Below are 14357 nucleotides of genomic sequence, written 5' to 3' on the forward strand. Positions count from 1 at the left end.
TTATACCACTCGTAAACTCATGTCTTCCTCCTAATAGATTCAACAAAACCCACAATCAACATTTCGAATGCAGTGCTGCACTCTATTCCATTTTTCAAACACATTCTTTGCTCCATTTTTCTGAAAGTAAAAATTCACTGAGCACTCGAAAACATGAATAAGCTTCTCAATAGTCAACAATAAACTAAATATTCAAAACAACTGTAAAACATACATCAGGTACATCTGTACCAACAAGATAAAATACAAAAATAAATAAATCACACAATGGAAAATGCAGGATGGACTGCAACAATATTATGAAAAAGAAAGTTGTCATTAACCATCTAGCGGAGATGCTGAGTTACAGATAAGCACAACTACAAGATTGTCACACTTACAGCTTTCGGTCCGTAAGGCATTTATCAAACACACACACACACACACACACACACACACACACACACACACAAAAGACTGCATTCTCAGGCAACCATAGCTACACTACGAGCAGCAGCACCAGTGCATGATGGGAGTGGCGGCTGGGTGGGGGTAAGGAGACTTAGACGCAAGACCTGTCACATACATCCTCCCACCACCACCTACCCCAGTCAGGTCACAAACATCACCTATCCCATTAAAGGCAGGGCCACCTGTGAAACCAGTCATGTGATCTACAAGCTACACAGCAACCACTGTGCTGCATTCTGTGTGTGCATGAAACCAACAAGCTGTCTGTCCTCATGAATGGCCACCAACAAACTATGGTCAAGAAACAAGTTGATCACCCTGTTGCTGAGCACACGGCCACACACGGCATCCTTCATTTCAATGACTGCTTCACAGCATGTGCCTTACGGATCCTTCCCACTAACACCAGCTTTTCTGAACTGTGCAGGTGGGAACTTGCCCTGCAATATATCCTATGTTCCTGTAAGCCAACTGGCCTCAACCTTCGTTAGTCATTGTCCTCTCCCATCCAGCCTCACTGTTCCCGTTCCAGCATTGTACAAGCCCCATTTCACCATCACACCCAGTCTCTTCACTTCTCTCCTTTTCTGATACCCCTGTCACCTCCCCACCTCTCCCCTGCCCTCTGTATAGCCTCCCGACTACTCGTAGCTGCCCTACCCTCTCTCTACCTCATCCCTGCATGCTGCCCGGGAGCACTGCCCGCCACCCCTACCTGCCCCAGCCTCCTTATCCTCACCCAGTTGTCACTTCCATCATGCACTGGTGCTGCTGCTTGCAGTGTGGCTACAGCTGCCTGAGGCTGCAGTCATGTGTGCAAGTTGCATTTGTGTGTGTGTGTGTGTGTGTGTGTGTGTGTGTGTGGGCGCGCGCGCCCCCCCCTCTGTTTTTGATGAACACCTTACAGGCCAAAATCTTTATTTGTGACAGTCTTTATGTCGTGACTATCTGTGAGTCAGCATCTCCACTAAATGGTGAGTGGCAACCTTCCTCTTCATAATATTGATAAATAAATAAATGAAAATCAGGTGCATAAAATCCTCAGCATTAAAAAATTCCTGTTACTTTTTGATAACACCTCAAATGTACAAAAACAAACAGTTCTCATGACGTCCTCAGTACTGCATAAGCACCAGATTCTTCTTTTAAAGGTAGTTAAACATTTCATTGAACATGACGTAAGAAATAATGAAATGCACCCCCCGCCCCCTTTCAATTTAGTTGCTCTGGCAGAATAAAGAGTTCTTAGAAATACAGTAATTTAATTCAATCCCAGCATTATTTATTGATTTCTTGTTATTCAACGTGCGAAGAAAGTTGTCTTCTTTATTTCTTTATATAATCAAATACAAAGCAAGTTTTTTCTGGCGTCAACTGATACTAATCAACAATTAAAGTTAAAGGAATAGTTTATGGCACAGCAGCACTAGCAATTACCTGCAACTTCTCCATGGTGTGCAGCCAGCTGCCAAATCGGTTTCTCATTACGACAGTCAACACAATATACTGTTCCACTTTCTGTTCCTGCCTGTACAATAACATTTAGTTATCAAAACTGCATTCATATTGTTCTTTAATACAGAAAACACCAAAAGTATGAAAGAAAGTTAATTATGGACGTTAGCAAAAGTAACAGGCCACCAAGGTGCAAATAATATGAACAACTATTAAGTGGATAGCCCATCATCACTTGTCTTTCAGGTAAAAGGGAATGGGGACAAAATAAAAGAAAAGCAGTCTGAGGAAATGGGCAACTCTGCAGCTGGGCAGTCAAGTTAAACCTTGCCATAGTTTCACAACAGCAATCCATGATTATGCAATACTGATGTTGCAGCTGAGTTGCAAACAGCATGGTAGATAGCCTCACCTCTGATGAGATTAAAAGATGCTGCTCACTGCAATTGAGTTGGTGTGTGGGTACATCGGACTGTCAGGCACCTTTAGGTCCTTTACAAGGGTATGACTTATGACACAAATGGCATAGTGAGCAATGATTATCATGCAATTTGGGTGGGTAGTAAAATATCATAGTTGAGGGTCTAGAAAGATGCAGGGAAGAAGTTTCCTTCTTTGTACTAAGGCATTGTAAATGGAACATGAAGTGTTAATAGAGGACATAATAGAGCAGTCTGAAATGGCCTCTTGTATTATAAAGACTCCCTGTTTATTAGTGATGTGAAAGATGTAGGGGACAGATTATGTTTTCGTGCATCAGACAGAGCAGAAATATCATGCCAGAAAATTTTGGCAGGAAGTTCAATATACTTGGGCAGAGGTTTACATGGACCTGTATGACACCTAGAAGCTGATATCAAAACTGGCCTTCTGGGCAGGGTAAACTGATATGTGGCAAAGGTTCTAAGATTCTCATGAAATGTCTTCTATATAGAGTGAAATAATGAAAATGCCACTAATGACTCTGAAACATATGAGCAGTTTAAGACTGTATAGATAGGATTCTTTCTAGTGGTCAAAACAGGTGCATACATAAGGGTGTCATACAAGTACCCACAGCCACATCGAAATTATTTGAGCAAATAACTTTACATAAGGATAGATTCCACCACATTTATAAAGAAGGAGGTAGGAAGTTAAAGATCAGTGATGCCAGGAGAGGCAACGTTTGACATGAAAAGGTCACAGGTGCAGGGGATAATGGTGTATGCAGAGCTGGCACACACAGTTACTTGCATAAAGGTAGAGTTAGAAGACTGGCTGTGGTCTGGATTTGGCTCAGAGATGTGTGTCTAAGGGAAGTACTTTAAAGTATGAAGTAACTGAACATTAGTGATGGCAATTTTTATGTATTCTGAGATGAAAAGGAGAAACAAGGTGTTACATGAAATCTGTATGACTTGTGAAGTGAGTGAAATATTTCAAGATTTACATGTATTCACTCTTTCGTATCTAATTTGCAATGAGTACTGTTTTCCTCACCTTGCATACAATTAGTACAAGACTTACCAGAAACTGAAATGGGTTGAAGTGGTTCCATAATACTCTCTCAACTTCTCCTTCAAGTTCCCAAGCTTTGAAACAATCGTCAATTCGACAGTCATAAACTCTTGCCAGTCTAAAGAAAAGAAAAGCAACACAATGCGATGAACATCTGTAATCACTGGTAAAATATAGTAAACTGGATCTATATATGCTTAATTAGATTATCTATCTATCTAATCTATCTAGAAGATCACTATGTCCAATAATTTTGTGCACTTTGTTTACTGTTAAAAAAAAACAAGATTGTTGCAATAGAATCATCTGATGCATTGACCATAGGAAGGGTAGCCAAAGGTTTAAAGAAATGAAGAAAGGAAAGAAGGAAGATTAGGTTTAACATCCCGCCGGCATCAAGGTCATTAGAGCTGGCAAGATTTTTATTATCACCTCAAAAAAGTTATGTACCTAATTTTGTTTGTTTGCAAGTACAGGTCTGCACTCCTGGAACAAATTTAAATCTCCACATCACAATATCATAGCAAGCCGTTAGAGAAGACAAAACAAAATAGTGAAGTCCACTAACCAAATGGGGCAAGAAAGGTGCTGTGGAAGAGAGAGAGCATGGTTTGGAGGCTGGAGTGATGTGGGAGGAAAGAGAGACCAGAGAGGAGAGCATGGAACGGGGATTGTGAGTGTGAATGCAAGCACAAGAGAGTGGTTCATGCTTAGCAAGTCACGTTTCAAAAACTTTTTCTCATTGTCAAGTGTAAATATTTACGTAAGTATTTTGTGTGGTGTTTGCATATGTGCTGTTTGTGTCTCTTGCACTGCAGTTGTCTTTTTGAGATTATCCGGTACTGAGCCTCGTCAATTAAGTAGAAAATCACACATAATCAAACTATCAATCAACACTGTTTGTTTATGAAACATCAGAAAATACATGCATAAATATTGCATGGAGACTTTATCTCAAAACATGTCTTGCTAAGCATGAAAAAACACGTAACTGGTGCTGTGCTGAAACAAAAAAAAAAAAATCTGAGGAATACAAAGTCGGCAAAGGTGTCAACTAGCGCTACAAGTGGCCAAAGGACAAAACACGCTAAATACAGATCGCAAAAGACATGAAACTACACATGTGCAGCAGTATGGAAATGGTTGCAATTGATCATGACATTATTAATCAAATGAACTTAGTTAATCCCATCAGCCACCATGCCGAGTGGAGCTTGGCAGAGGCAGGAGATTTGGCATGAATTGAGCCAACATTTAAGCATTTACCGTCACAGATCCGCTGAGTGGAGCACCCTGGTGTCAAGAAATTTAACCATGTAATGTTTATAAACACTACTTGACAGCCAATGCGATGTCAGCATCATTTTATGTCAATTACATCATTTCTTTCTGCACAAACATTTTTTTTCATAAAGCGTAAATCGCATGAAAATTATAAATATGTTAAAGCAAAATCAGGTGTAAATTACCATTTGGCATAAGAAATTTGATGGGAGTGATAAAAAAAAAGTGGTGAACGATGGGAAAATGTTACTTCCAGGAAAATAACAGCAGGATTTACTCTACTTTCAACACCATGATCATTAGAGATGGAAAACAAGCAACCATGCCCTTTTCATTGAAACTATCCCTGGGTAACAAGCAACCACATCCTTTTCAAAGAAACTATTTCAGCATTTGCTTTACTGATTTGGGGAAACCACGGAAAGCTTGAATCTGTACTGTTGTCTGGGAATTTGAAACACTATCCTCCCAAAAGCATGATCAGTATCTCACTGCTACATCACCTTGTTCAGTTTCATTACAACATACCCCTCCGACAGTCTAAAGAACTGAATCAATCAACAACATTAGAATTTTCTAACACATTCCTTAATTATCCTTTCATTTCTCTACGAAAACTTACTTTACTGTCAATACTGAATACTCTATGCGAAATAAGAGCAACAGGGTTATACAGTCCGCTATGTTGTGCATATGTTTTCATGATTATTAATAGTTTGTAGCAAGCACATTTCTACAGGGCTATTACAAATGATTGAAGCGATTTCATAAATTCACTGTAGCTCCATTCATTGACATATGGTCACGACACACTACAGATACGTAGAAAAACTCAAAGTTTTGTTCGGCTGATGCCGCACTTCAGGTTTCTGCCGCCAGAGCGCTCGAGAGCGCAGTGAGACAAAATGGCGACAGGAGCCGAGAAAGCGTATGTCGTGCTTGAAATGCACTCACATCAGTCAGTCATAACAGCGCAACGACACTTCAGGACGAAGATCAACAAAGATCCACCAACTGCTAACTCCATTCGGCAATGGTATGCGCAGTTTAAAGCTTCTGGATGCCTCTGTAAGGGGAAATCAACGGGTCGACCTGCAGTGAGCGAAGAAACGGTTGAACGCGTGCGGGCAAGTTTCACGCGTAGCCCGCGGAAGTCTACGAATAAAGCAAGCAGGGAGCTAAACGTACCACAGCCGACAGTTTGGAAAATCTTACGGAAAAGGCTAAAGCAGAAGCATTTCTTAAACAGGAGATTGGAAAACCGATGGATCGGTCGTGGTGGAGATCATGATCAACAATTCAGTCATGGCCTCCACGCTCTCCCGACGTAACCCCATGTGATTTCTTTCTGTGGGGTTATGTGAAAGATTCAGTGTTTAAACCTCCTCTACCAAGAAACGTGCCAGAACTGAGCGCTCGCATCAACGATGCTTTCGAACTCATTGATGGGGACATGCTGCGCCGAGTGTGGGAGGAACTTTATTATCGGCTTGATGTCTGCCGAATCACTAAAGGGGCACATATCGAACATTTGTGAATGCCTAAAACAACTTTCTGAGTTTTTGTATGTGTGTGCAAAGCATTGTGAAAATATCTCAAATAATAAAGTTATTGTAGGGCTGTGAAATCGCTTCAATCATTTGTAATAACCCTGTATAAAGCTTCAATAATGTATTTCTTATTCATCTAAAGAAAAAAAAACCCTGATCTATATGTAACATGATGGAACAGTTGCATTGGTAAGAAGAACAAAAAGAGAGAGAGAGAGAGAGAGTGTTCATATAATTTTGTTATTCCTGGTGTGATATTTGTAATTTGTATTATCACACTTACTTATCGCAACATCCAGTAAGAAGCAGCTGAGACTCAAAAGGATGCCATTTCACACTTGTTACCTTCTCACAAAACTGAGTAAGTGTCGTAGCCGCCTTGCCGTTGTCCAGATCCCATAACAGTACAGTCTGATCAACTGAGCCACTTGCTAAAATGTGCCTGTAAACATACAAGGTTTGAATTGGAACATACCATAGGTTTACAATAACATGAGAAAAAAATAACGTAATGAAGTATTCCTATAATTATGTAACTTGTTGGATAAGGACTGTATATTAATTTTAAATGTATAACAAGTAACTGCACAATGACTGCCTAGCCTTATGAGCAAAGGTGCGGTTTTTTGTTGCTTGCTTGAAACTTAACATTATGTTGGAGTATACTATGAATACTGTCTATTTGTACATTATATTTAGCACAGTATATTTAATTTAAAAAAGTAACACATTGTGGCAGCAAGAAAAACATTTAAGTTATGATGTAAAATTCCATCTGATGTCACACAAATACAAACTTCCCTGTGTTGCCTTACCAAAGGCACTCGTCCACATGTTAATACTCAGCAAACTACAGAGAAATGCTTATATCATAATGGTATTCAACTGTACATTTACTTTCTACCATACAACACTACTTGGTGTGCCTTGTGTAAAGCCTGCACTCCAGATACATTTGTTTTCCTCCATCCTCTGCCCTTACAATCTGCTTACTTTCAATTCTGCCCCTAGATTCTAGACTACTTCATAAATCACTAACCAAGCATGTCATTGCGTAATATTAATACTACCTTCCCCAGTATGGCACGACTTAGAATCTCAGAATAATAAGAGAAGGAAAGAACTGTTTTCAGTGTAATTCTGTTCCTGGTCAGTGAGTGCAACATATAATACAATTCTTGGAAATGTAGCAATCTCTCTTTACGTTAAGGTCATTCCATATCTACTCACATTGCCCAATCCCTTCTCCCTGCAATTCTTCCTCCTCAAAATGATCACTTTTCATCTCTTCAGTTTGTCTCATCACCTCGCATCATACCTGTGAGCTACTAGTAGAATCAATTTTCGTACCATTGTGTAAGTGAGCAAGTGAGTGCATGCGCGAGAACATGCGTGCACACATACTTTTTGATAGCAGGGGTACTTCAAGAAATTTGCATAGTACCACAAAAAATTTAAAAAATCAGATGCAGTCTTACGGAAGGTGTGTATTCCATGTTATGTCAAGTACTGCATCTTTATGACCGTGTCGCTTAATTCCTTTCTTCTTCTTAGCTTTATTGCCCAATCTAAATGCTGGCTCCAGGCTATCAATAATATCAAGGTCCCAAACATCAATTATGGGAGACATGCTGCCAACAGCACACAAGTTACCTGTGAAAGTAAGCAAGAAGTCAATTAAGTGTCTGCAACCCACTGAAAAATAATGTGGTAAATTAGACAGCAAACCAAATATAGATATACAAAACCCAAAAGCCAGTCAGTACAGCACCACAAGCCAGTCAGTACAGCACCACAAGCCAGTCAGTACAGCACCACAAGCCAGTCAGTACAGCACCACAAGCCAGTCAGTACAGCACCACAAGCCAGTCAGTACAGCACCACAAGCCAGTCAGTACAGCACCACAAGCCAGTCAGTACAGCACCACAAGCCAGTCAGTACAGCACCACAAGCCAGTCAGTACAGCACCACAAGCCAGTCAGTACAGCACCACAAGCCAGTCAGTACAGCACCACAAGCCAGTCAGTACAGCACCACAAGCCAGTCAGTACAGCACCACAAGCCAGTCAGTACAGCACCACAAGCCAGTCAGTACAGCACCACAAGCCAGTCAGTACAGCACCACAAGCCAGTCAGTACAGCACCACAAGCCAGTCAGTACAGCACCACAAGCCAGTCAGTACAGCACCACAAGCCAGTCAGTACAGCACCACAAGCCAGTCAGTACAGCACCACAAGCCAGTCAGTACAGCACCACAAGCCAGTCAGTACAGCACCACAAGCCAGTCAGTACAGCACCACAAGCCAGTCAGTACAGCACCACAAGCCAGTCAGTACAGCACCACAAGCCAGTCAGTACAGCACCACAAGCCAGTCAGTACAGCACCACAAGCCAGTCAGTACAGCACCACAAGCCAGTCAGTACAGCACCACAAGCCAGTCAGTACAGCACCACAAGCCAGTCAGTACAGCACCACAAGCCAGTCAGTACAGCACCACAAGCCAGTCAGTACAGCACCACAAGCCAGTCAGTACAGCACCACAAGCCAGTCAGTACAGCACCACAAGCCAGTCAGTACAGCACCACAACCCAGTCAGTACAGCACCACAACCCAGTCAGTACAGCAGTAGGATTTGGGACATAGCTGATAAGAATAGTGAGCAGCTAAAGAGAATGACTCCTTAAACATAACCTAGGGGTCTTCTTTGAGCAGCTTCGAGCAAAGCAGGTATGAAAAAGGCAACAGAAGGGAGGCTGAAAAATCCTTCTGAACCCAGTGTGAAGAGAATTCATGGAACTGGTAACTGAAGTTAGGGGATTAGAATATACACATTACATTTTAAATTAATGTGTCAGGTAAATGTATGCCTCAGAACTCAAAAGAGAAAGATGAAACGAGGAACAAATTATTCAACCAATGTGAAAATTCCTCAAAATTTACGCAAGTTTTCTGGGTATGGCAAAAATTAATTTTACTGAATGAAATCGAAGTTTCAGCCACTGTTGCAGTTACTCTACTCTAGAGCTACTGGAGTGTGCCCCACACTACAAACCATGCTGTTTAGTTCACTCTGGCAGCAGGTGAATGACTGGAACAGCGTTTCACAGACACACTTTATCACTCTGCACTACTTAGTAAAGTTGCACTCCACAGCTTAGCTGGCAGTTTACGGTTCAGAGTTCATTGTTGTTGTTCAACAAGTTCATCACCCCACAGTGAACCTAGTTGCAGTAAAGAAATCCAATGCAAGTCTGAATGAATCTTCTGCTGAGAACAGCACCAGCAACATTGAGCATCAGACCAAGGTGGAGACTCTTCAACAGTTACAACATGAGAGAGATTGAATTGTACATTTGGACTATTCAGGACCTTTATGATACATCAAACCTGGAGTTAAGGCATGCCTGATGTGAAGTGGGAGTAGTGTCCCACTAATCTGATCGCAGCAGCATCTTGGACGAAGTAGGTAGCTAGTTACAAGTTCCGTAGATTACTGAATGATTTTTTTATGAAAATGATGTGGAATGAGTCATTTTACAGGTATAAATGATAGATGATTAGTGGTAACACTAATGGAGACTCTTTTTGTCCTACTCACGTTGCTACACTTTAAAAAATATATTTTACAGACTACCAATTTTTAAACAGAAATTCATCCACAAATAGAAGGAGTTGTCCAGGAGAAATGATTTTCGATTTACATTTTATGCTATTGTGCAAGCAATCACAAATTTTTGTTGTAGCATACTGAATGCCTTTCTGAGCCACTGGCCGCTCTAATGATAATAAAGGACAGTTTTTCCTTGAGTGTTGTAGGAATGGACACACACACACACACACACACACACACACACACACACACCTACTTGCATATCTAACAATCTTGATGGCACACTAAAATCTACCCTTCCTTCCTTTGTCCTCTCTCAAGGGTTAGTTCAAATCTCAGTCCAGTCATACTGCTTTATATACAGTGCATCCTTTCTAGAACACATGAAGCTAGGAAGTTCTTTCAAAGTGACCTCAGTTGACTTCCTCTTCAATGATAGCACCCAACTGAGGTTGCACTGTGCACTATAGTCAGATTCACGTATGATGGCAGTTCGCGCACGTCAAGGCATGGATGGGGAAAGCAGTGGTAGCAGTATCAGGAAGAAAGCGCATGGTTTAACGTCCTGTCGACGTTGAGGTCATTAGAGATGGAGTAATAGCTCATATGTCATCCTCCCGAATGCGAGCCCAGTGTTGTCACTTCCAAGTGACAGTTGCAGTATAGGCATAGAGGGGCTTTGCAATTGAAGAAAAAATGTATCTAGTAAATTACACCTCTCACTCACTTATGTAGAACTTGTCTTTAACAGAGTGACATGGCTGGCCAATGAATGATTTCCAAGACACGAGATCTTACATATTCCTGATCTGCTTAAAAATAGGTCATCGTTTACAGAACTCAGCACTGTTTGCAATTGTGCTGAAGGGTGGGAGACAAATTTTGTTCAGTGTTTTTCGATGAACCCCCACCCCTTGAAGGACACATTACCATCTAAAGCAAGAAAATCACCCTGAGACAAATTTTGTTGTTTTTCGAAGAACCCAGACTCCTTGAAGGGCACATCACCATCTAAAGCAAGAATGGTTCAAATGGCTCTGAGCACTATGGGACTTAACATCTGAGGTCATCATTCCCCTAGAGCTTAGAACTACTTAAACCTAACTAACCTAAGGACATCACACACATCCATCCCCGTGGTAGGATTCGAACCTGCGACCGTAGCGGTTGCACGGTTCCAGACTGAAGCGTCTAGAACCGCTCGGCCACACTGGCCAGCTCTAAAGCAAGAAAATCACCCTGAGTTCTATATATTCTCTGACTGCTCATGAATTTCAATGTGTGCTGATCGAAAAGCATGGGGAACCTGCTTCTCAAAGTACTTGTTATGAAGAACAGATGGCTGAGATCTTCTGATAAGCTCTCAGAATCTGAAATATCTCATTCTCTATAAACGAATGTTGGTAATATACTGCTATGTTGGAATTGGCGTCAGTTCACTGAAACAGGGCAATGTGTGTTGGCTTACAAAACATACAGTCAACCCCACAGCCATCTTCTTTTCTATGAACCGTGACATTCATAAAAGAGACTCCATTTTCTCCACTTCCAAACTGGAAAAAATGCTGGGATGGAGAGCGAGGATGTTCCAAAACTAACTGAAGTGTTGCGACCCCATGCGGCCATACTGCAAAGGCATTATCTATACATCTTCAAAAAGTTGTGTGTTTCAGAACAACTGATTGATGCGCTTTATTCTTGAAGTCTTTTACAAAAAGGTTAGCTATGATGGGAGACAGAGGACTACTCACAACAAAACTGTCAGTTTGTTCGAAATATTGGTTGTTGAATAAAAAGTAGTGAGTGATTTTTCTGCCTTATGCTGTTAGTGTGTTTTTCAAGATCAGAAGGTTCAAGAAACACAGAATAAAATGTTTCTTGTGTCCTTGGGCATGACTGCAAGTGATGCCGGGTTCTGTAAAAGATGCCCTCGGAGCAAGAAAACCAAAAATATACAAGATTCCATTTCATTGTGAGAAATTATACATTGGCCACACATGTTGTACTGTCAAAAAGAGGTGCAATGAACATTGAACATTTGGTTCATATGAGACCAGGTCAGCCAGGAAAATCTGCTGCTGTTGACCACAGTCTAGACACGAGACATAGCAAGAGTTATGGAGTAACCAACATCATCTCGTCTGTATCCATCTACTGGGGTTCTGTTATTAAAGAAGCAGTTAAAATGTGTCTGCATACAACTTAATCTACAGACAGAAGATTTCTGCTTACCAATTGTGGGAACTGGGACTAGTGGCACGAAGGAATCTTTGGCCACCAGGAGTGAATTCAATGGACTGACGTGAGTGAATGGTGTTAGAAGCCAGAACAGCTCAGGTCAGCAAGGCGCCAAAAGCTCGTCTGCTTACAAATGATGGAGTCTGTGGCTTGCAGCTGTGCTTTCCAGCGCAGTGCATGTGGGGTCCACAGCAGGAGTCTCTACATTTTAACATTCCTAATGATGATCTATAAGGTCCCAAAGCACTGACACAAGGTTTTGAGAAAAATAGATGTTTGTGGAAATCAAATTTGTAGCAGCTAGCTGGAGAGGGGTGCCCCACTAACCCCTCAGCCAGTCAATGAGGCCAGAACGTCTTACAGGGATGAATAGAAACAATCTTCGCAGGCAAAATGTAACACGAGATGCCGCTTTGGCATCGTCTGCTAGCATCAGAGGTAGTGTCAGGAAATTTAAGATTCTGCCTCAAAGCAGCCAAATTAGGGCAGTCTATGAATAAGTGGGCCACCATCAGGCGGGCCCCACACCTGCAGTGAGGGGGGATTCCCATGTTGGAGAATGTGGCCATGGGTCAGCCAAGTGTGGCCAATGCAGAGTCAGCAGAGAATGGTGGGTTCCCTGTGAGAAGCACACAGGGAAGACTGCTGTGTGGTCGTGGACTCCTTTATTGCCCCCAGTTTGTTTGGGGAGATCAGGGCAGACCATTCTTAGTTCCAGATTTCCAGCAATCTATGGAATATAAACGACTGAAGGTTCAGTTCTGGGACCCCCGATTTCCAGAATCAGCATCCTGATAGCCAGCTTGGCCAACTGGTTAGCTCTTTCATTGCCTGAAATCCCAACATGACCAGAGGTCCAAACAAAAACGACTGGCCACCCAGCTAAAACACAAGATCGCATATAGAAGTAACCAGTGGGTGAGGTAAGTAGCACTGGTCTATAGCCCGAGTACTGCCAAGGGAGTAACAAAAGATTAGGATACTCTTGACAGTGCAGGAACGAACATAGCTAAGGGCTAGTTTAATGGACATCAATTCAGTGGTGAAGAAATTGCAGCCATTTGTCAGAGAGTGAAGTTCACTACACCATGCATATGTGCATGCAAAGCCTGTTCTTCCATTGACTGTTGAGTCATCGGTGAATACCACTTCTGAACCCAGATGCGTCTCAAGGACAGCCAAGTGGCTGAATTAAGATGTCTCAGGAGTTCCAGAATGTGCCTTTTCCAGTTTCAATCCTCATCAATATGAGCACCTAAGAATTTTGACATTTCCAACCTATTTATCAATTCCTCACCATGTGTCACACTTATCATTGGTGTGGTACCTCTAGACGTGTAGAACTAAATATGCTGTCTCTTTTTTAAAATTGAGGGTGAGACCATTCACAGAAAACTGGTCAATGATACTTTTAAGAACACTGTTTAACATTTCTCCTGTTTCTGTAAGTATGCTTGGATTGATTACAATTCTAGCGTCACGTGGAAAAAAATTCCTACAGTTGACATCTGAAGACAAGAATGGACTGCAAAAGCATGTATGGTCGCCAAGAGAACTGTAACTGAAAGTGTCAGAGGTGTAGAAACCTTAGGACAACTTGATTTCATGTCACCTGGAAAGCATCGAAATCTCAAGAAACCTGTAATGTATGGTTATGACAATGATGTTTTAAAGTACTTGGAGTAAATATACCCAACATCACAAACACTTGTTAGAATTATGCATGAGAAAATTGGCTTCAAAGGTAGTACTTCATCAATGTAAAGAATTTTAAGAGACATTAGTTTTGAGTATGATAAGAAGAGTTTTTAGTTGAAAGAAGTGGCACACGTGCAGCACGAACCACATCCCTTATAAAGATGAACGATACAAGAGAAGAAGTTAGTTAAACTGTGTAGTACTTTGATGAAACATGGATGAATCAGAATTAACCCAGTAATATCTGCTAGAAAATGAGTGATGGTACTGGCAGTTTCAAGTTCCCATAGTAATGTTCTTGGATAATTATTCTGCATGGTGGCTCTTCAGATTTTTTTTCTAGAGAAAACTTGTACTCAGGTGTAAGAAAACTAGCTGTGAATACCATTCAGAAACAAATGCTACCAGTTTCATGAAGTGATTCCCTGAACAATTCTTGCCCTGTCTTGCTTCGAAGTCTGTCACTGTATTGTACCGTGCCAGTTATCATTCAGCTGTTACAGAGAAAACACCAGGTACAAACACCAGGAAAGCAGATGATGTGCCCTGGCTTAAAAATAAAAATATTC

General features: G+C 41.4%; 1 protein-coding gene across 1 annotated transcript in view; it reads right to left on the reverse strand.

The window, feature by feature from the left end:
* Positions 1 to 14357, reverse strand: part of LOC126203063 (periodic tryptophan protein 1 homolog) — a 52903-nt gene that overhangs the window by 10433 nt on the left and 28113 nt on the right. Inside the window, exons 6-9 of the mRNA XM_049937301.1 lie at positions 7718 to 7892; positions 6523 to 6681; positions 3415 to 3523; positions 1888 to 1978 (exon numbers count right to left, since the gene is read on the reverse strand). Of these exons, the coding sequence (XP_049793258.1) occupies positions 1888 to 1978; positions 3415 to 3523; positions 6523 to 6681; positions 7718 to 7892 (534 nt within the window). The remainder of the gene's footprint in view (positions 1 to 1887; positions 1979 to 3414; positions 3524 to 6522; positions 6682 to 7717; positions 7893 to 14357) is intronic.

Source organism: Schistocerca nitens, chromosome 9 (assembly GCF_023898315.1).
Source record: "Schistocerca nitens isolate TAMUIC-IGC-003100 chromosome 9, iqSchNite1.1, whole genome shotgun sequence".
In the NCBI taxonomy this organism is placed as follows: Eukaryota; Metazoa; Arthropoda; class Insecta; order Orthoptera; family Acrididae; genus Schistocerca; species Schistocerca nitens.